Source organism: Prinia subflava, chromosome 2 (genome assembly GCF_021018805.1).
Source record: "Prinia subflava isolate CZ2003 ecotype Zambia chromosome 2, Cam_Psub_1.2, whole genome shotgun sequence".
NCBI lineage: Eukaryota > Metazoa > Chordata > Aves > Passeriformes > Cisticolidae > Prinia > Prinia subflava.
The window spans coordinates 112,340,994-112,362,962 of record NC_086248.1 but is presented as its reverse complement, the minus strand read 5'-3'; the positions used below and the strand labels follow the sequence as shown (position 1 = coordinate 112,362,962).

The 21,969-nt window shown below is 42.6% G+C and overlaps 2 protein-coding genes across 6 annotated transcripts; one reads left to right on the top strand and one right to left on the bottom strand.

Annotated features, from left to right (window-relative positions):
• Positions 1–2,977: 2,977 nt before the first annotated feature.
• Positions 2,978–19,162, bottom strand: APLF (aprataxin and PNKP like factor). Of its 5 annotated transcripts, none has more exons than XM_063391638.1 (9): positions 18,273–18,985; positions 17,568–17,719; positions 16,783–16,903; positions 16,293–16,465; positions 12,776–13,164; positions 9,267–9,392; positions 7,926–7,972; positions 6,939–6,977; positions 2,978–4,779 (listed from the first exon to the last, which is right to left on the bottom strand). In XM_063391638.1, the coding sequence occupies exons 2-9, from the start codon at positions 17,664–17,666 to the stop codon at positions 4,571–4,573; spliced, it is 1,203 nt and encodes a 400-aa protein (XP_063247708.1). In that variant the 5' UTR covers positions 17,667–17,719; positions 18,273–18,985; the 3' UTR covers positions 2,978–4,570. The 5 variants fall into 5 exon arrangements, with proteins under 5 accessions (XP_063247708.1, XP_063247709.1, XP_063247707.1 ...); XM_063391639.1 differs by having other exon boundaries at positions 18,828–18,983; XM_063391641.1 differs by lacking the exon at positions 18,273–18,985 and adding an exon at positions 19,012–19,162 and having other exon boundaries at positions 2,980–4,779.
• Positions 19,162–21,178, top strand: FBXO48 (F-box protein 48; the record flags this gene model as incomplete). The annotated part of the gene is made up of 2 exons (XM_063391648.1): positions 19,162–19,593; positions 20,456–21,178. Coding segments are annotated over 2 exons (594 nt in total), but the record flags the coding sequence as incomplete, so codon positions are not given.
• Positions 21,179–21,969: the final 791 nt, after the last annotated feature.

The window sequence follows — 21,969 nt, the reverse complement described above, 5'->3', positions numbered from 1 at the left end:
TATCAAAAGGCTTAAGCTTGTAAGCTCACCTGAAATCTCATGATTCCTTTTGAAACTGTGCTCCCATATTTATCTCCTGAAACCTGCCCTAGTGGTTGGGGACTAGCTAGCTTTACTACTGGTTATTAGAGTGTGCTGATACTCCTTCCACCTGTTTCTACATGGTTTTGGTGCAACAAAGTAAACTGACAATTTCCACACGAGGGAAATCCATCTAAGGCTGAGTTAATAAAAAAGCCTTCAACTTCCACCAAGAAATACAGTACTGAACAAAATCTGGGGCAAAGAATTGCTTTAGAACTCTGGAAATCACTCTGAGAGCTCCAAGAGAGCCCTTGTGGTCTGGCCTAACCACTGTTCTCATCCCTGTGCCTGCCAAGGGTACCCAAGCAGCATCCTCCACAGCCCCTGTGGAGGGTTTAGGTTTTGGGACCGCTGTATTTTTGACACATTGAGGTCCTCCCAGCAGCAAAGGCAGTGTTGTTGCCTGAACCTCTGGATAGGGCAGGAGAAGCCATGCTTTGCCCTCAACTGCCTTTGTTGTGAGCAGCATCCAGAGAGAGAGGGGGATTCCCACTGAGGAAGGGTGACAGTTCTGTTCCCTGATCCGAGCACGGAGCAGTCACGTTTCCATTAGGCTGTGACTGCACCAACCATCCAAAACAGCCCAAACAGGGCACTTCAGAGACAGCAGCTGCTCCCAAACTGGGCTCCAGCAAGCAGAGGCCTGGGAACTTGCATGGGGACCAAAAGTCACTTAAAAACCACTCTGAATGCTCCTGAAGTGTGCAGGCAGTAGGAACAGGCAGTGACCCAAGTGGCTCCCTCAGGAAGGGCAGGGTCTGAGGGAGAGGAGCAGACCCCACATTCCCTAGGGCTTAGTGAGCCGTGCAGGGAAGAAAAGAACAAAAAGGCCTTTTTGTACCCACACAACTCACTGAAGGACAGCACTTAGAGAGGGAATTGAATATGGATACACTGACCTGGAGCTCTGCTTGTAAGAGCTGTGCATAAACAGAGAAAGACAAGCACAAGCTGGGAAGCAGGCTTTTCCAGCACAACTCCTGCCTACTGGAAGGCAGGAGAAACTCCAGCAAGACCTCTGTGGCCACCAGCTGCCCACTAGAAGCTCTAGGGGAACAGCTGCAATAAGGGCTCTATCCTGCAAGAATCGTGGGACGTGTCATGGATGAGGAGTGGGTGGGAGTGAGGCCTTCTCCTGAGAGCTTTTGGCAGCGTTTAGATAACCATGCAGTGAATCGGCCAGATGTTAGCATGCCTGGGTTGTGGCTAGCTCCAATTTTTACTGCCAAATGCAAAACTGGGGTGCTACCACACCAGATCACTGTTCAGCTGTCCTCCTGCAGCACAGCTCCAAAACCATAGGCTCACTTCCTTCAAGAGCAGCTTCTCCAGGGATAACTTGAGGGTAAAATGCAGTCTCTGCTCCTTCACACTGAAAAACATAAACCCAGGTGTACCTTGAAGCTAACATGGTGACCCAAAACAGCTAAAAGAGCATATGGGGAAGAATAAACAGCTATTCTAAGAAAACAAAGGCTGTGTCATTAAAGCAATCATCCCTCTGCAAAAGGGGGGTGATCTGCAAGATCCCAGGCCAGCGTACATCAAAGCAGCCAGCACAGAAAATTTCCCTGAAGACCGACTGACTCATTCAGGAGCCAAGACTTTGCTATGATCCTTCTTCTCCTTTGAGCCTCTCCTGTGGCAACAGCACCCTCCAGCTGCTGCCTCTGCAGCACAGCGTCACCACAAACTACATCAGCCTCGGGAATGGCCTCACCCAGGTATTCCCAGGATTCCCATGACTCCAACATGTAGCAACAGAGGCTTCAGCTTTTGACAGCTCGGTACCCAGGCACTTATCCAACGTTTGTCGTGTCTGCATTCTCCCTCTCCCTGTGCTGGCTTGGGCTGTCCCCTTTCCAAATGCTCTGTACCACCTATGCAGAGAAACACCCACCATTGAGCAGAAAAAAGCAGAATTAAGGCAAGATAAGACACTTGTCTCTCAGACTCACCAAGATCTTGCTCTCTCACACATTCTGTTAGGATCCTGTCCTACAGGCTGCACTGTAACACACATTGCCACCCTAAATCAGACTCAATTAGGTTGGAAAAGACCTCTGAGATCTTTTGGCCAAACACCACCACATCACATAGACCACGGCTCTGAGTGTCAGTCTTTCCTTAAACACCCCCAGAGACAGTGACTCAGCACCCCCATTCCAATGTCTAACCACCCTTTCTGTGAAGGAATTCTCCTAATGTTCAGCTTAAGACTATGTCCTCTTGTCCTGTTCCCTGGAAGAAGAGACTAACCCCCACCTGGCAACAACCTCCTTTCAGGTAGAGAGTGATAATGTCACCCCTGAGCCACATCTGCTCCAGGCTAAACACACCCAGCTCCCTCAGCTGTTCCTCAAAACCACTGAAGAGGCAGGAACTCCTGCAGCTTCTAAAGTGACCTTCATCAACCAGAACAAAAGAATGTGGAACAAATCCCTGCATAAAAACCATCAAATAATCACAGATAGTAAGAAACATTACTGAGCACAAAGTTGCTCCAAGTGTAAACTCACCTCCTTCAAAACCAACACTTAAGTGACAGAAAACACTAAGATTTTAACACTTCCTGGAAAAAGGCATCCCTGAGCTAAAAAGGATCATCAAAGCTCCATGGAAACTCTACCTGCTCATCTGCTGATTCCAGGAGAAAAAATGTGGAAGGTGACACATGTAAAGCAATCACAGGAAGCAGGTTGAGGCAAAGCAACAGGATCAGGGCACACAGCACTCTGAAAGAGCCAGGGGTGATGCACTGTTCCAGGATGGCTCTGTAAAGTAATCCAATCTATGTCAGGCACTGTAGAAATCAACAAAAAAGCCACAGGGTGAAATGTCCCCAAGAAAGGGGCAAGCTTCTGAAAAAGCCAAATGGGAAATCACTAAAAAAATCACCAAAAAGGTGTGAAGAACCCCTCCAGGGCCATGTGGTGACACTCCCCCAAAAATAACTCAGTAAGCAACATGCAGTCAAGCACTCCTCTGTGAGGTTGTGATTAGCAACTCCAGTAAGAGTTAGATGGCAGAGTGGTGAAGGAATCCAAGATAATTCAATGTAAGACTCCAAAAAGAGCTGGGCCTCATGGCAAATGCATCCTGAGGGTCAAGGAGAAGGGTTTCTGTGGGGCTGCAGGCTAAATGGCTCCTGAGTGGTGGCACTGTGAAGAACTGTGGGCTCCTGAGGGTGGCACGGGGAGGACCTTCTGTAGAGCAGAACATTAAAGGGATCCTGTGGTGTGGCAAAGAACTGGCTCCTCCAGGGTATGATGAACACAAGACAATAAAGGCAAAGCCCTACAATGCACACAATGCAAAATACAATGCAATACTGTGCCATATGCTACAACAGCAACACAAGAAACCACGATACAATGCAGCACGTGCTCTGCAGTTCATTTACAACGTGTAAACGACAACAAACAGGAATGACAGCACACAACACACGTAGCACCATAACAAAAGGAACAAGAGGGATGTGTCTTTATAGATCTGTGGGCCTGCTTGTAGACAAAGCCAGACACTGACAGGTGAAAGAAGCAATGGAAGGAACCATAAATTCCAGAGGAATTCCACTAATTGACACAGACTGTTGTTCACCCAAGACCTTACTAAATCCCTGGACTTGGAGAAAAAGAACAGAACTTCATGACTTTAACCAAAAAAGGTGCCAAATTCACAGGGCTCCAGACATCTGTCCCAAAATATAGTAAAACCTTTTAACTTGCTTTCCAGGAAGCTCAAGGGAGTGAACACACTGGAGGGAAGATCTTCCAACATCTTTAGAAATCACAGACACGGCTGCATGCTTTTCCCACTGTATGTTACAAGTTTAATTGTGCAAAAATACAGTCATCAAGACTTTGCTGAGAATTGGACACAATTCCAGTGATGTACACAGAAAGAGGTACTGTTGTAATTAGAGCAAATAACACTATAATTGTTGTTGAGCCAAGCAAGTGGTTCAATACACTGAGATCCTGTTCCCAAGTGATTTAGACAACCTGTATTTAACTACTGTACCTGAAGAGAACCAACAAAACAACGCCTGGGAAAGATGAGAGCAGAATAATGAAATTTAAAACTGCACTAACTCAACAACAGAAATGGCTTAGGCTTTCCTACTGCCAATACTTCTTTCAAGCACAGGAAGATGAAGTTTTAACAACCTTTAAAATGTATTTCAAAATATGAAATCCCAATGGCATTACAAAAAAAAAAAGAAAAAAAAAAGAGAAAAAAAGAAAAAAAACCAAAAAATGTTCAGAGCTCTCTCCTCTGGGTCCATGACTGAATAAAACAAACCACACCAGCCCCAAAATAATACATATGGACAAGAAAGGCATTGCAGAATCCCCTCACCCCCATTGTTATCTTCCTGTAGTGCCTATATCACGGAGAAAAAAAAGTTCCAACAATTCCTCTCCTTTGTGCAACCATGTTTTACCACAACCACACTGGACATTCATAAAGCTGTTCTGCGCAGCTATTTTTTGACCCTAACAAATCTACGTGCTTCTTGCACAAGCGTCTCAACATCTTCGTTATCCTTTTCTTCTGAACTTGGTTCCCAGTCCGAGTCTTCATCAGTAGGTTCACACTCCTCCTCCTCTTCATCATCTATAAAGCTGTCACTGAGGTCATATTCATTATCTGCCCCATCATTGACACCGTCTTTCTTCACAGCCCTTTTTCCTGTAGGGACAAAAATGTCTTCTTCATGTATTCATGAACAATAAATGTAGAGCTCATGGTCCCTCCCAGAGCCCACACAGTTAAAGTTCTCAAGAGAAAGAATCACCTAAGCAACACATCTATCTTCCAGTTAAGCCTCTGGTTATTGCTAGATGGCTACTCTGACACTGGATTTTCTGCCTCCATCCTCCATCCATCCATCCTTTATATTCTTAGTCTTTGAAAGCTGATATGACTTTTCATTCCCACTCATTTCTTTCCTGACCTTCACATGAGAGAAGGAAATCTCTAGATCACTCATCTCCTATGTTCTCCACTTACCTTCTTGCTGGATAGTCTGTGTTTCCCTTCTGAAGGGCATCTCCTTTAGAAATGCATTCTGGCAGGTGTGTTTAAGCCTTGCTCTCAACAACTGTGACACCTCTTCTCCTGAATGTCCAAAATTCCTAACTGGCCATGGCCTGTTAATATTCCAGTTATATCTTATTCTGTCCTTAAATCACATCTCTGAGTAAAATCATGTTCATTCCTCTTCCTCTCACCCTCCCATTTTCGCATTCTTACCTTATCTAGAAATAACCACTCAACAATATCAGTTTAGCTAACTTATCTCTGAGCAGTGGTCATATGTTTTATATGAAACTATGAATATGTATTTCTTCTCTAGCTACAGACCACAGCCCAAATCCTAATTCTTTAAATTAGCCATAAGCACTTTTCAGCAAACTCTTGAAACCTCAGAGCTCCAGGCATAAACACCACCACCAGTATCTCACATGTAGCCAGACTACAGCCTCTATCAGAGGTGATTAACCATGCCATAATTGGGAGGCCACGTTCATTTTGGGATGTTTCCTCCCAATTTGTCTCAAACCAAGACACTGTGTTGGCCCATAACAGGCAGAATTTCTTAGCAGAATCACAGATTGTAGTCCTTGCAGAATTAATTATGTCTTGGATGGGAGGGGTCAAAATGAAGACGCTGAATAAAATAAGAACAAAATCCCCCTTCTCAGACCAAGGTTACGAGAATAATAAACCCAAGAGCTGCCTATGAAAGAAAAGCCCTTTGTCACTCTCACAGGACTTGAGTGGTATTTTACAATAGAAGTAGGAATTCTGGCAAAGTACTGGTGACTTTCATATTCTTCCTACAAATGTAGGAGTTGCATACTATATTCTCCCTCCCCATACATCAATGCTTTGGTTTTAGCAGTGAGTGATGCAATTCCTTTTATGCCTTTCCTCTCCACTGCTTTCCACTGTAGTTTAATTAAGCCCTGCAGCCCCTAAAACTGATAATTAAGCTCAATTTTGCCTTTTCTCTTGTAGCATATCTATAAAGATGACCTTGATGCTTTCTATGAAAGTATCTCCTTGATGTGGGGAAAAAAGCCTTGCTGATTGCTCCTTCCAAAGTGTTCTGTTTTGAAGTGAGCTGATCAGCTTGCTGGGAAACCAACACAAAAGTATGTAGGAGAATCCTGCATATTCCATGGTTACAGGGTGTTATTCATCCCAGCAGCAACAACCTTGAGAAGTCACTCAGTAGTGACAATTTAAGGACAGCACAACTCTGACTTTTTTTTCAGTTCCTTCCCTACAAGTACTTCCCAGTAATTTGCCTCAGATTACTTTTCCCAACATTCACTACAGGCAGTTCTGGCAGCAATAAGCCTTAAAAGCTAAACATGTGAACTGTCATGTGGAGGGCTCCCCTCTTCTCTTGGCTGGTGCAATTTAAATATACTTGTAGGGAATTTAATCCTGCTGTGTCTAAGGGTGCAGTTGTGCCAAATATGACAAAATAAAGGTTCAAGGAGCCCTTCCTGTCTGTCTGACCCTGCAGGACATGGTATGATGGCCTCTGTAGAAAGCAGATTTATTTTGAAGATTTCTCGAGGAAGTTCCCAGCCACTCCTTGGTGATCTCAAAGAAAGCAAGCCAGTTCCCATTCCCACTCAAAATGCAGCAGTTCCATTCAACTGAAGCACTATTACTTGTAAGAAAACAGGAAGGATTTTACTAAAATAAAGACTACTTTCTCCTCAGCTGAGTATTATCCAGCATCTCTAGCACTATTAAATGCCAAAAGAGCCACAGCAGACCAGCTGTGTTGCAGGTTGATGTGCCCTCTCAGAACTTCAGAATACACTCACCATTTCTTGAAGTTTGTCGCTGTGTTCCACTCCCAGTTACTAAAGAAAGGAAATTGTCAGTCAGGACAGAGCGAACCTGCCATAAAGGTTTATTCTTAGAGCTGCTACAACAGAAAATCAACTTATTAAACAAATGCTGAAATGGTTGCGCTGTACTTACAGGTATAAAAGCTACTCTGCTGTCTCAAAAAAGATTGTTTTTGTCTTGAATCATTCCCAAGAGATTACCTAGATAAACTGTTCTTCAAGTTATTTCCCCTGCCATCTGTGGACAAATGTCATCAATTCTGATTGAGGGTTTTTAAGCAGGAAATTGGAATATTTAAGGCATTTAAATTACACCACTGTTTCCACAAATGCTATTCTTTCTTAATAATGTCATAGCCCTGAATCTTCAAAGTAAAATGCATTATCATAACATTTTCATAAGTGTTCTGCTCTAAACTACTGTTTATTGCATTGGGATTTCATGTGGAAAAACTCCAATCCAATAATCAAGACAAAGCACCCCAGAATGATAAAACCTATCTCTTTCAATTCTTTAAGAGCAGACAAAATAAAAACAGATATTGTTTTTTCACCAAATCAAGTTACTGGAATATAAAAAGATCACAAAGTGTTACATTAGGAACTCAAATTCAGTTTTAGTTATATTCCCTCCAGGCCTCAAGAGAACAGATATGCAAAAATTAGTTCTCACAGTAAGAAAATCACTGGTTAAAAACAAAAACCAACACAAAAAGATGACAGATATTGTTGCAGTATTTTGTTTAGTGCATCAGAATACTTTAAAATTGTATCTTACCTGAGAATTTCTTATTTTAAAAAATCCCAGAAAAAAATCCTAATACAGAGGGAGCTATCAATGCAACTTTATTCCCTAAAGGGAGATTAAAGCATTTTATTGAGATGGACTTGATGGTCCTTGTTGGTCCCTTTCAATTCAGAATATTCTGTGATTCTGTAATATTGAACAAATTGGCCCACCTGGAGGTGCACTGTGCTTGTATTCCAACTTGTGCTGGGGGTTCTTCCTGCAAAAAAAGAAAACAGTGAAAGCTTGATTCCATCACCTTGTTCCACTTTTAAAAAGTGCAAAATTCCCTGGTATTTTATGGATAATTTTCAAGGCACAGCATTTAGATCAGTCAAGTCATAGCCAACAGATAAGGACAACAAAATCAACACAAAACCTGTTCATATTACATCTTTGTCAAAAGAATGATCAGTTTTTCATGGGTGCCTCCACTCCTCTATCCCCAAAGAATGAAACACAGATGAAGAAATTATCAACTACTGCAACACAGAGGTTGTCTTATCTGGAAGGAGAGTCTGGGGTTTAGATAAAGCATCCTTTGCAGTCCTGAACAGTCTGTTGACAATTTCATTGCTGATATAAGCCTGTGTTGCTCAGCCTGAGATGGGAAATTCATCTCACAGGTGATTTCAAGAGAGCCACTTTTCCTGCAGTAGCTGAGTATCACCAAGGTGTTTTCCTAAGAGCTGTCCTCATTTTGTTACATTTCACAGAGCCCACGCTTTTTAGCACAACCACACTCTCCAGGAGAAAATGTTTCTGTGCAGAAACAATCTTTAACAGCAGCCACCAGCTTCAGTATGCTCCCACAGAAATGCCATTGCCTCAAAATACATCTTTTTGTCCACTGTGACCATTATTCAGTCAGCTAAATATGCTGACTGAATAATGGTCACAGTGGACAAATATAAATATAATATAAATATAAAATATAAAAATAGATACTGAAATATAAAATATAAAAATAGATACAATATAAAAACTAGATACTGAAAAACAAATGGAATGCAACAATATTTTGAAGAAAATCAACAGTGTTTAAAAGAAACTGCAGTCAGCCATAAAGTGGACTGCTGTTACCTCAATTACACTTTGTAACAAATCAAGTACTGATTAAAATAGTTTTTATACAAAACCCCAACAAGTATATTATCAAAATTTAAACTAAAAGTTACAGATCAAGAACAACATGTAACAATAAGCTATTTCTATAAAAGAACAATTTACTGAATGTTGAAAAGAGATAGTGTTGATCTCTGAATAGGGTCTTTGAATATTTTTCATCTCTGACAGCTGATATAACTACCAAAATAATGATTTTTACTGTGTCAACGTCAAAAACGTGCAGAGACTTGGGTGCTTTAAGGGTAGCAGTCTGACCACAGTAAATTTTGGAAGGCTACAAAGTTAACACCAAGAATCAATCATTATTCTGCTGGCATTCTGCCCCTGCAGGGGGGAACATTCTTAACCTCTGAACAAGCAAGGCCACCCTGCACAGCGTTCCTCACCTGTAACAAGCCGTGCCGTAGGGACACTCAGGCCGGCTGTCATTGTCACCCTGAGCCACCACCTCCACGTCACCATAGTCATCATCACCAGGATGGCTGAACTGCTGGAAGTGAACGGGATTCTTCCTGCAGAAGACAAATATACACCAAAACTGACTGTTCCATGTCAACTCGAGAAGGGGACATACAAAACATCATTGACAGCTCATTTTTCTGTGGTGACATGAAGAGGAGCTTTTAACATTTAACTTGATGCAGAATGTACGACCTACTTTCAGGGTAGCAGAAGGAATTTTGTCTTAGCACCTGCTGCAACTGAGGTTAAACCAGGAATTTTCCTATTTCCCCTCAGCTTTAATTTTCAGACCTCCAACACACACAGAGAAGGTTTTATGTGAATTACAAATGAGCATGCTGAGATGAACTTGTACCATAAGACATTAAGAACTCCAGTGTGGCTAAGTCACACCAGTGTTGGTGAGGACAGCACGAGACCATCACCCACAACTCCTTTCTCTACAACACTTGAATCCGAGGTGAACAAGTAGGGAACAAAAATTTATGCATCACTGAAAGAACATTTCTACCACTTCCAGGCAAGAGCTTTGTACACGCACCACTCAAGACCAGGCAGTCATAAACATCACTCAAAGAAGAGTTTTCTTCTTTCTAGAACTGTTGTAAGTGGAGTTAAAAAGAATACAGAGAAACAAATTCTGACTTCAAGAGAAATTCATGCGACAGATCAAAACATGCTACAAAAAATTACATCAAAATTAACATACTAGTAGCAAAAACTACTTTTTCCCTATAATTTCTTAGAGACCTTTTTTCTAAGCATGATATTGAGAAGCAAGAAATGTGATATTTTTAAATAAATTATTTTCCAAAAGACACCTACAAAATACTTTCAATTATTCCCAGACTACATAAGCTCTAGTGTGTTTGTGCAAATTACAGAAGTGAATTGCCTGCCTCAAGCATAACAACTTTCAGCTCCAGAGCACTTAGTGCTTTAACTTAGACTTGCTACAGCTGCACTTAAAAACAAGTATGGAACACACCCAGCACGTGTGTGCAGCCACCTCCATACACAGCAGCTTCCTCACTGAGCAGAGAAACTCCTTTAAATTCACAAGTATCTCTTCTGAACTTCATCGAGGACAGCCAATATTCATTTAGCATTTCAACTGCTACTATAACAGAAGAGCATTTCTTACAGCTTTTACAAAATGATGACTTAAACACTGTGAGCTCCGCTGGCCATTCATGCCTCCTCCTGGCATTTGAAAAATACCAGATACTTAATATTAATTCTTTAAATCTCCACTTGCCAGATACCTTTCAGTCAGGAAAATCCACAAACAAGCTACAGATAAACTCTTCTATAAACCACTTATCCAAGGTCCAGAATCCCTCGAACCTACTTGATTGACTTCTTGTCCTGGTCTTTTGTTGCTTCTGCAAATTGGAGGATAATTGAATAATGTTTCACTAGAAACTACTGCAAGGTTGCAGTCTTTTATTCCATAAAAATTTCTCACGAAACATCACTTGTTGTGACAAAGTCAGACTGGCTGCCTACTTTTCTCCCCATTAAAAATAAATGGGATGAAACCAAATCATTTAGAGGCCATGTGCTTTGTTTTCTTAATGCACAGAGCTAACATACTTGCACTAATAGCAAGAATTCTCAGTTACATGAAATACAATTTATCTTCTGAAAGGAATATGTTCTTTGAATTGATTTTAATCCTTATTCCTACATCAAGATACATATAGCATCATAGTTGCTAAGGAAAGAAGGGCTAATAGCTGTTAATTAACAGATTTATTGAATTTTAAGAGATATTCATTTCCTTCTTAAAACATCACTTCGAGACCTCCTTGGACAACATCAAACAGCCATTATTGAAGGAGAGGAGAAAAAAAAGAGAAAGAAGTATGGGAGAAAGGAGGAAGAGCAGCAAAAGAGTTGTGATGTTCAGGTCCTTGTCACTGGGCTTCAGGAGTCTTTTGGCCAGTAGATGATGCTCCTCAAATGATACATTACCTGTGGAACACCTCAAACATGTCCTATCTCTTGAACATGTCCTACCTCAGATGCTCAGTAGAAACATCCTATTTTATCTTAGATTCACCTGGCTAATTTATACTTATTCTATGTGTAGTGCAACAATACCCCACAAAATAAAACAAAGCAGAGAAGAGCAGAGCTAATAAGCAAACATCTTCTCTTTTTTCAGAAGAATCCTAAGGCTTCTTCCTTCAAGGTTTTGTTAGGGTTTTTTTAATATTTATTTGTAGACATAAGACATTTGAGTTACAAGAGCACATCTATCACACTGTAAGTTGCACTCCAAACTGGTTCACAACAAAACCTCAGTGCACAGCTATGTGTTCATTCATTTGATCAAAACAAAATCTTTAGGGTTTATTTGCATAAAAATTAACCAAATAAAAGCCCATTTTATAAGGATGTTTTATGACCTTGCCTTCATATGAACATACCGACACAGTTACTGCAGCTTTGCTTTCACAAAAACTCTAAATTTGTGCACTCACACTTCATGATGCAGGAAACTATGTGAACAAAAACTATTCAAACAAAACTTTAAAACTTCCTCAGAATCCATGCAATCATCCTCAAGTAGAAATTGAGTATTAAATTTCCTTAACACCCATACAGGGCAAAACTTGTCTCAGCAAAATTCAAAGTAGCTGGAGCAAACCAGAGGCTGCATTTGTACTTCTGGATCAACAGAACTGTCTAATAAGACATGCTTTTGTCATTAAGGGGAAAAATGAGATATGTCAAAGTTACATGGAAACCGACAGGTGATGTGCTCATGAACACAAGAGCTCTACAATTTTGATATGCACAGTTATCTCAGCATCAGGCCCACCAAACAAACAGGAACTCGGTCACTTCTGCTTGTTTGGCTCCTAATCAAACTCACAGTTTTTATTATTGCTGAAGCCCCTTGGGGGAAGATTTAAAAAGTCACAGGATCTGCTCTTTCCTGGGTTAGGATTCCTGTATTTTAAACATTCAGATCACAAAGCAGGCAGTAACTTCAATGAACACAATAATCTTCCATATAAGTCTCACCTGCTACTAAAACAAACCTACAGGGTTTGTGTTGGGCATTTGAACCTTTTACATCTCTTCACCCTGCTAATACTTTGTATTGTACACACAGGTCTTTTATTTCTTTTCCTTTTATAATGGACTTTTATCTGTTATTTCCTGCAACACTTCATCTTTGAATTTGCTCAATACTTCATCCCTTGTTTGGGTTGTATTAGGAGTTAGCAAGACATCCCAGCTCCTCCTCTTATCCTGCTAAAATTAGTGTCCTGCTATTTGTTTCTCATCAGTCCCCTGCTCACCAAAAGATTTTTTTCCCAAATCAAAGCCTGTAACAACTCCACAGTTTTCTCTTCCATAGCTAATACATTACTTCTAAATAACAAGCTAGCCCAAGCTAGTTTTAATTTTGCTTTACCTGTAACAGCCACTTCCATACATGCAAGGTGTCCTCTTACGCTGCATCTGTCTGGAGCTTTCTGAAGCATCTGCACTTCTGGCTGAATCAGAAATCTCAGTGTTGAAGTCCAGATGTGCATCAGGCTCAAGAGTCCCTTCCTGGGCACCAAAGCATTGGGAAGTCCTGCCCCCGTGTGCTTGTTGGCTTGCAGAACCAGTAATCTGCTCTTTGTTTTCTGTTTCCTCAATTCTATTGTCTTTACTGGAGACCTGACCTACTCTTTTGGACCATTTGCTATGCAGCTGCCTATCATTTTTCTCCAGAGAACTTCCAGGGTTTTTTGTTCCAGTCTTGTCACTTCCTTCCATATCTCTCATGGTAGTCTCAAGAGGAAATCCAGATGTATTCTGTGGAACAAGGTTACATTTTGAAGAACCTGAAAATTTACACTCCTCAGAATTAAAAGCTCTGAAGTAAAATTGCCTCATCATCCCTGCTTTAAAAATCAGCCACAGAACAGCCTGGGTTCGGAAGGACCTTGGAAGATTGTTGGTCTAGACTTTATAAATCTTCTATTCTACTTCCCAAACTCAAGTTCACTTCTAAACACAGCTGCTGAACAAAAACCTCAAGCTCAGAAAACACCCAGAGAGCACAGAGTCTGAAAGAAAAACTTATCCTACAGCTTCCTTCCTCAGCTGTGGTTCCCTCACAACACGACCTCTTCTCCCACCACCTCAGTTTGTGAACAGCTCAAGAACTAGTTTAAATTAACTTACAATTAAAAATACTGCTCCTGAAAAATTAATGGGGGTTTTACAGGTGAAGATGCCGTAGACTGTAGAAGAATGGAGACTCCTAAGAATCAATTTAAACGATTGAGGAATTACTTAATAATTTAATGAATTTCTTAATAATTTAAGCACCAAGACATATGGAGTATATATGTACTTATCTCTATGGAAGATATATGGGGACTCAGGGTACATACCCTGAGGTTAATCCCACATTGATACATCTTAAATGCTTCAGCTCATGACTCTAAATCACAGCAGTCTGTCACAGACTTACCTTCTTACCATTAGACAGCTGCATTTTAAATTTTGGAAAAAATGTACATTTAAAATAAGAAATGTGTTTTTTAGAAAAAGAATGAGGTACACAACTGAGAAAAGAGCACTGTCCTGACAACTGAGACATTACCTGGAAGCAGATCTACATTCAAGGCTGAGCTACTTTGATACATCATAGAACTATTCAAAGGTTTCTGCTTTTTAAGGATTACCTATGTTTCCCCTCCAGTAAATTTATACTTAGTTTACACAGGTGTGTTTGGCAGAGCTTGAAAACCAGCCAGTGATTTCCTATTTGATTTTGCTCCTTCAATGCAAGTCTCATAAAATGTTATCTTAAACCAGATTACATTTGAGCAGCAATGTGACCAAGAGAGGGCAAAGTCAGCATTAGTATCAGATGATCCTGACAGAAGGAGATTCAGTGACTCAACTAGGAGACAAAGACAACTCCCAAAATACAGCTCAGCAGTCGACTGCAACTTAAGACATAAGCTGTAAGAGCCTGAAATGAGAGGTGTGGGACAACAGGCAGCTCTTAAAAATGCTGTTTATTGCATAGAGAAAGTTACAGCAGTCGTGGGCATACAGAGCCCAGCCTAAAGCTGCCAGCTACAGCTTAAAGGCATGCCTGAAGCCAAGTTAGTTCTGGTTACCATGCATTAGACAGTTTTCTTTGCTGAGCATCTTAATACATAAAAACTAATCAGTATCATACACAACACCCTTACCATTACCTGTAGCCTATCATAACTACTAACATTATCATATTATGGTTAGTACTATCCAATCACTTCAAGTTAGTATGTTACAGTTTAAGCTTAAAGTTGTTTTTCTTGTAATGGAAAATTCTTAGACCTTTTTCCTACTTGGTAAAACCATATTTTTTGTTTGCCTATGGTGTCTTTTGTTTTTCTTAAGACTTATTTCTGCTTGGTAAAAACATCTTTTTTGTTTGTGGTCCACATATCCTTTGCTCCAGCCATAAAACCTCCTTCCAACTCAACTTAGCCTTTGCTTTCTTAGTTGTCCAGTAACAACTGGCTCAGCAATTCTTACTTTAGACAACTTTTATTCTTCTATATCAAAAACTTGCTTCCATCTCTATCCTGTTCTCATACTCTACATTCAGAGATCTTTCTGCCAATCTGTGAAATTTTCCTGTCAAACTTTCAAATTCCCCAGCAATCAAGCCTTCCTTTGCAAAAAAGACAGCACGAACTGCTGTTGTTTGCCCGCACCCCTTGTGAGTTCTCCACCCGGTATTCCAACTCCCTGCCTGTACGGCACACGAGGGGACAGAAGGATCCCATGGATTAGGATCAGTGACACCAGGAAAACCGAAAGGCAGGGAGAGCACACGCTATTGGTGCCCTCCGGTGGCTGCTGCCAACTACGACAACTCAGACATTCCTGCTTCCCTCCCTACAGAACACTTTCTCCATCACCTGAAACACGACAGCAGGATCGTGATTGAGGCTCCAATATCTGAATTACAGTCTTGCAGAGCTCTCTGTGGTCATTATTCTTGCTTGCCCTAATGCATCACTTTCCCTGCAAAGTCCTGAAAGCAAGCAATTTCTTACACTGTATTCGAGATTAAAGTAATTTATGAAGTTGTTAGGTGAAATTAAGTAAGGCTTCCTAGTTACAAATTGCAAAATTGAATAATTCATTACGTAGTTGCTCATTTTATAACCTGGCAAAGAGAAAACAGCTCAGCAGCTGTTATTAATGCACCTAGTGGACCACTGTTATACCAAAACTACTACTACCACCTGCTCTCCATGCACAGTTTGTTTCAATTAACCTTAACACCAAAACCCCAATAATTTTCCATGTCAGAAGCATTTTAAGTGTTTTATAAGATCCTAGAACACACCCAAGCAATTTTAATGCCAGACATTAAGAACACCTCCCCAAGTGGATCACTTAAAAGGGAACAAGTGAAACTCTCAGTTTGCTCTCACCAGAACATGCTTTGTCTCTAGCAATGATCCTTCTCTTTTCACACTTGCAGGATGTTGTTAGTAAGGATTTAACTGCCTTAGAATGGCAATGGCTTGGGCAAAGCCCAGAGTGGCATTACACCAGCATCACACCATCACCCACCCCACAGGGTCTCAGAAAAGGAAACTACACACACCAGCTACTCCCAGGAGCAGTGCTCTGGCCCATGCGTTCCTGCCTCTTGCTGCAAAGCTCTACGTCTGGTACTTCTGTGGGACATTTGGGGCCCAAGTCCCAGATCCTTTGAAGGAAATGCAGAAAACCAAATCTTTTGAGGCTTCCATGATCCTTGCTACAGAGCTATCCAGTGGACTGGTATTTCAAAACAACTAATCACCAGCAGAACACATAGAACAAAAAGTTACATTGTAGACCCAACCTTCAATATGACTTTGCCAACTACACTCTCCTTTTTTGAGATATCATAGCTCTGCCCTGAGCCAAAAAGTTACCTGAGATGCAGGACCAGGGATGGAAAGGCAGCTCCTTTTCCCTTGATCTTGCTCTCCACCTTCAAAATCCTCTATAGTTCCTTCAGAAGCTGATCTTTTTTTCTGCTGTACATCTGATTGTAATGACTCACTGTGACCTTCTCCCCCTCCTTGGCCTTTTTTCTTTCTACTACCTTAAAAAAAAAAAAAGAAAAAGGGTACATTTGGAATGCAACTTTTTCAGTGAAATCCTGACACTAGAAATCATTAAAGCAGAACACTGGGCACATGGCATGAGAAACAGCAGCAGTTATGAAAAAAGACTTTTTAAACAGTTCAAACAATGACAAAAGACCCAACAGAAGTCAGCCTTTGTCAGCTGCCCCACACAGAGCAGGGAAAGAGAAGTAGCAAATTAATGCTTCCCACCACCACCATTATGATTTAAAAAATTCCAGCAAAGCACAGAAATGCTTAATGGAATGCAATCATTATCACACTGCAAACCTACCTCCTGTCATGACAGGCCTGGAAACCCTCTGCACCAGGAGATCTCTCTCCAGCATCCAAGATGGAAGCACTCTCTTTCTCTGAATAGATTTTGACTGTTCATTATCATCAGAAAGAGGAACCTGAAACAACATTCACAGTTTAGTGCCTTTATCCAGTTACAGAAGAGCAGGGGGAAACTAGACCACAGTTTGTACTCAGTTCTGCCCTCCAGAAGCAGTCTGGGTAACCACCTACTTTTTGAATGGAGACCGTTGCTCAAACATTTCACTTTTTTTTTGCAGTTTCCACCCACTCAGAAAAACAACATCCATAGGAACCCTCATGCAGTAAAAACAAAATAAAATAAAACTTCTTAGGTCTTTGGAATAAATATCTAAAAGGCTACAAACTGAAAGATTCATAGAAGAGCTTTACCACCATCTTGCTCTAGAGTTTCCACATATAGATATAATAGAAAGAGCAAGTTTAACAAAAAACCTCTTTGTCCAAGAAAGAAAACCCCAAATCCCACAAACAGAAAGGTCTTTCTTGCACTCCTACAATTCATTTCTCCAGAAAGCAACCAGGCTCTAAATCTCTGTAAAAACAATGCAAATACACCAGAGTCACAATCATTATTTCCTGAAAACAGCACTATCATTTTGAATTTCCTGAGCCAGCCCATCCCAGGGATCTCAACTGCAGCAAAGGCTGACATTTCATTTGTACAGAAAACACAACACCTCCTTAACTTTCAACACATGCTTACAAATATTAAACTTGATTAAAAACTTAAGCACCCACCAAAAGCCTGGAGGCAGCATTCTCATTCCTCATTTTTGCAGCTCCCTGTGCCTCAGAGCTGGAGCACGCTGGTTCCATCAACAGTGGGATACAGGACATCTCAACAGCATGAGCAGTTGGTGCTTCTCCTGCATCAGCCTCCTGACTTTTTTCTGGCAAAACAAAATCAATTTCAGCTACTCGCACACTACAAATATAAAACATGGCACTTTTGACTCAAACACAAAAGTTGGTCTGAATGTTTGCCATTAACAAATGCAGTTTGAAACTGACCATCGACTCGCAGAGGAAATAAATGCACCTTCCTTTTACCTCACACCTAAAGGGTTCTGAACAAAAGACTCTCCAGTAACTGCTGACCACGACTGTGGTCTTTGGGGGTTTAAGTACATAATTTACACTGGCTCCTGCCATGACAAAACTTCGAGAAAGCTGAAATTACATCTCAGAATTTGCTTTATGGTAAAGCTGCACAACTCCCCAAAATGTGATCCTATCCTAAAAGCCAGGCAATGATTTTAAGATGCAGTTTTCAGGATCAGATGTCCAATGAGTCAAGCATTTCCCAACGAGTTCTCATTACAGGCTACAAGCCTGCAGCACTGAGGTGACACTAGATACTCACATGTTAGTTTCAAAAGCCTCCGTTCAGACCCACTACATCTAAAAAGCTTTTTAGGTAATGAAAGCACACCCAAACTGCACCTGTTTTTCCTTCAACACATCGCCTTTCCACTTCTCTATCCACCAGCACAAATAATTAGGGAAAAACAAGTGTAATTGCTGCAGCATTCCCTGCAGAGCAGCACTGGGGGGGTCTCTGCCGACTCTTCCAGAACTTTCTGCACTGCACAGCCGGCACACTGACCAGCTGAACTTTCTCTCAGTCGCCCTATGAAGGGAAACACCAAAGGCTAAGCTCTGCCCTCACCCGTTCAGCTCTGCAGGGCCCACCAAATCCCACACTGGGTGAGGTTCAGTGGAACCACAGTGGGTCATGCAGTGCATGACCCTCCCTGCTCCAGAAGGGTCCAGAACACACGGGATCGTGTCCAGAAGGTTCTGGAACATCTCCACTGAGGGAGACTCCACAACCCCTTTGCGCAACCTGTTCCATGTGCGGCCACTGCACGGTACAGAAGTTCTTCCTTATATCCAGGAGGAATTTTTGTGCATCAGTTTCTGCCCATTGCCTCTTGCCCTGTTGCTCCGCACCAGCCTGCACAGCCTGCTCCATCCTCTCGGCGCTCAGATATTTACACTCATGAACGAGGTCCCCTCTCAGCCGAAGCCCACAGATGCTCCACTCTCCCAACCATCCTCGTTGCCCTCACAGCTTTCCACGCCCCTTCCACCCTTTAAACCCCTCGGCTGCGGCACGAACCACCCCGGCCCTGGCGGCGGCCGTCGGGCCCGCGGCTCTCAGGGGCCGGGCCGGCCTCACCTGGAGGGTGCCGGAGCGGCCGGGACAGGGAGGGAGGCGGTGCCGAGCCCGGCAGGAGCGGCCAGACCAGGCACAGGGACAGAGGAGGTGCCGAGGCCGGCAGGAGCCGCCGCCGCCGCCTGATGACGCGCGGCCGCCCCGTGACGCGCGGCTTCCCCGAGCCGGGCGGCGGCGGCGCCGCCCCCGCGGTCCCGAAGGTGCCCAGATTCGCCCCGAGGGCAGCGAACGGCGGGACATGGCAGCGGGCGGGCGGCGGCCGGCCCAGAGCGCTGCCGGCGGCGGCCGCCCGCGCACCGAGAGGCCGCGGTGACGCCTCGGCAGCCCGAGGCCGCGGGGATGGACGGCGCCGAGGGAGGAAGAGGAGGAGCGGGTGACTTCGTGTCTGCCCTTCCTCCCGAGATCAGCGCCCGCATTTTCAGCGGGCTGGACGTGGAGAGCTTGTGCCGCGCGTCCGTGACGTGCAAGGGCTGGCACCGCGTCATCGAGGGCAGCGAGCGGCTGTGGCGGCACCACTGCCTGGCCGTGCGCGCCGTCTGCCAGCGGGAGATCGACTGCGACCGCGGGAGCGGCTATTCCTGGAAGGTAAATGCACAAATGCACCTCCGGCGGCCGAGCACCGGCAGGGACACCAGCGAGGGCCGATAGAAACGTGTAAGGAAAGGACAACAGCGCGTCCCACCCGTGCTAGGGGTGCGGGCGGAGCAGCCGCGGTGACAGCGTGGCGCGGTGGCGCGTCCCCCAGACGGGCATCTGGCGAAATGCACTGGGAGATAAAGAAAGGTTGACCCTTTTCCCACCCAGGACACAACCTGTCCGGCTCGGCATCAGCCCTCCTGCTGCCCCGCACAGCCTCAGCGCTGAGCCTCGTCATACACAAGCCCTAACATGGGACAAAGCTCACGTTCCCGCAGATACGGCTGGCAGGGGGAGGATAGCAGAACCCCGTGTGCTCCCTGCACAGTGTTTTCCCTTTCAGTGTATAGATCTTGCTACCCTTGCACAGCAATTTCTAGAACTCCCTGCACTGATTGTCTCTTTTATCTGGAGAGGATTTGAAAGAGAAGCAACAAACACACCAAGTCTACGTTTTCTTGCCCAAAAAAGGCTGGCAGAAGAGAAAAACCCAGCCAGCCTCCAAACAAAAGATAAAGGTCACAACCTAAACAGAAAGTGAAATGTGCCTCTTCTTTAGGGGTAAGATGAATTCCTGGTTCGGGTTTTTCATCTTGAGCACCAAAGAATTGAGGCAGGAACAGGAAAGTTGGAAGTGGAGCATATTCTGTGTCTTGGCAGCATTGCACCTTCCTGGGCTTAATGTCAAGATATCCAAAGGCATGTTCCAAACCCTTTTTCTAGCAGCACTCTTCTAGTGCTAAACTTAGTTATATTGAATGCAATTTAAGTTGGTTCCTTTCTGAGATCTGACTGTATGTTTTTCCACCAGATTACATTGTTGAGAAACTACTGGAAAAGCAAAGTGAAGCAAGAATGGCTGAGTGGGAAATACAGCAACATTCCCTCACAATTCAGCTTGCCAGAGAAAAGCATGTACCCAATGGACGCTGACACATGGGGAGAAATCTTGGAAGCAGAACTCGAGAGATGAGAAACCACTGCTGATTCTTGCAACTCAAACAACTTTTGCCAATAGCACACACAGTTTTGGCAGTTTTGCAAAACTGATTTTGAATGATTTTTGGACTGATTATGAATTTATGATGAAAGCTTCTCAAAAAAACCCGTTATGGATGTCTTTTTTTAATTTGCAGTTTACTGTATTAATTTATGTAAAATTCTAAAGACAAATATTTAGTTGTAATTTATATTTATAAATTTAATGTTCTACTGCGCTGTCAAAAATACGCTGATTGTAATTTCAGTTTGCACTTTTTGTTTTGGAAGAGATGATTTTTATATTTAAAAAAAACAAACAAAAAACAACTCTCCAAAAGCCCCAAGGTGTGTTTGACTTTTTGACATGAAGTATATTGTATCAGCAGCACATGAGAGCCCACAAAGTAACTTAGATAACCCTGTGAGGTAACACAGCTTGATATATTTTCACAGTCAGGTTAAAACACATTGAGAAACTTAGTTTTTTCCTGTGTGCTGATCTTCCATCACAGAGGCCTTGCTTTTTGCACTGATTTTTGGCATCAGCCTTAAAAACTGATGCTAGTAAAACAGGAGATGCCCATCATATTACTCAGTATTAAAGTGATCATAAAATCGATTTACTACTATTCTGAATGTCACCTTTCCCTACCTCCTTTACACTAAAGAATAAGTGAAAAAATGCTGGGAAGATGCCCTTTACTTGAGGCATTCCTGCAAAATTCAGTCACCAGTCTGGCACCAATTTTCTATAGAAAGACTTCAGGGGAAGAGAGCTAGAAGTGCAAAAAGTGCATCTAAGTTAATCAAGAAGAAAACAATGCTAGCAGTACATTCTCATCACCTCAAAACTGCCCATTTTTTTAATCATAACATAGGGAAACACTACAATAATGGATCTAGTCCCTCACTTTTCTCATCCAACCTCCTCTGTTACCTCCAGTCTCCCTGACATTTATCCCTTGTTCCTGTTGCTTCCTATGCTGTAAATTCTCACGTATGTATCTCAGGCTACAGTTTGAAAATAGAAAAATACTCAGGTATGAATCCTAAAGCCATTACTTGACTGAGCACTTAGCTGTAGCCTTCCCCATTCTCAAATGAGCATTGAGACTCCCCAGTGTCTGTTGTGTCTCTGCCTCTTCAGATCAGGTGGCTGTGCCTCTTGAAACACAAGGAATTAAACATGCAGCTATGCAATTACACAAGGCCTGCATCTTTGAAGCTGGAGTAACAGCAGTGTAAATACCTTGTGAAAAATCTATTACTGAGAAAAATAAGTGCAAATCCTCATAAAAACAAGTTTTCTTGCTCTCCCTGACTCTGACTCCTTCTTTAAAGGGA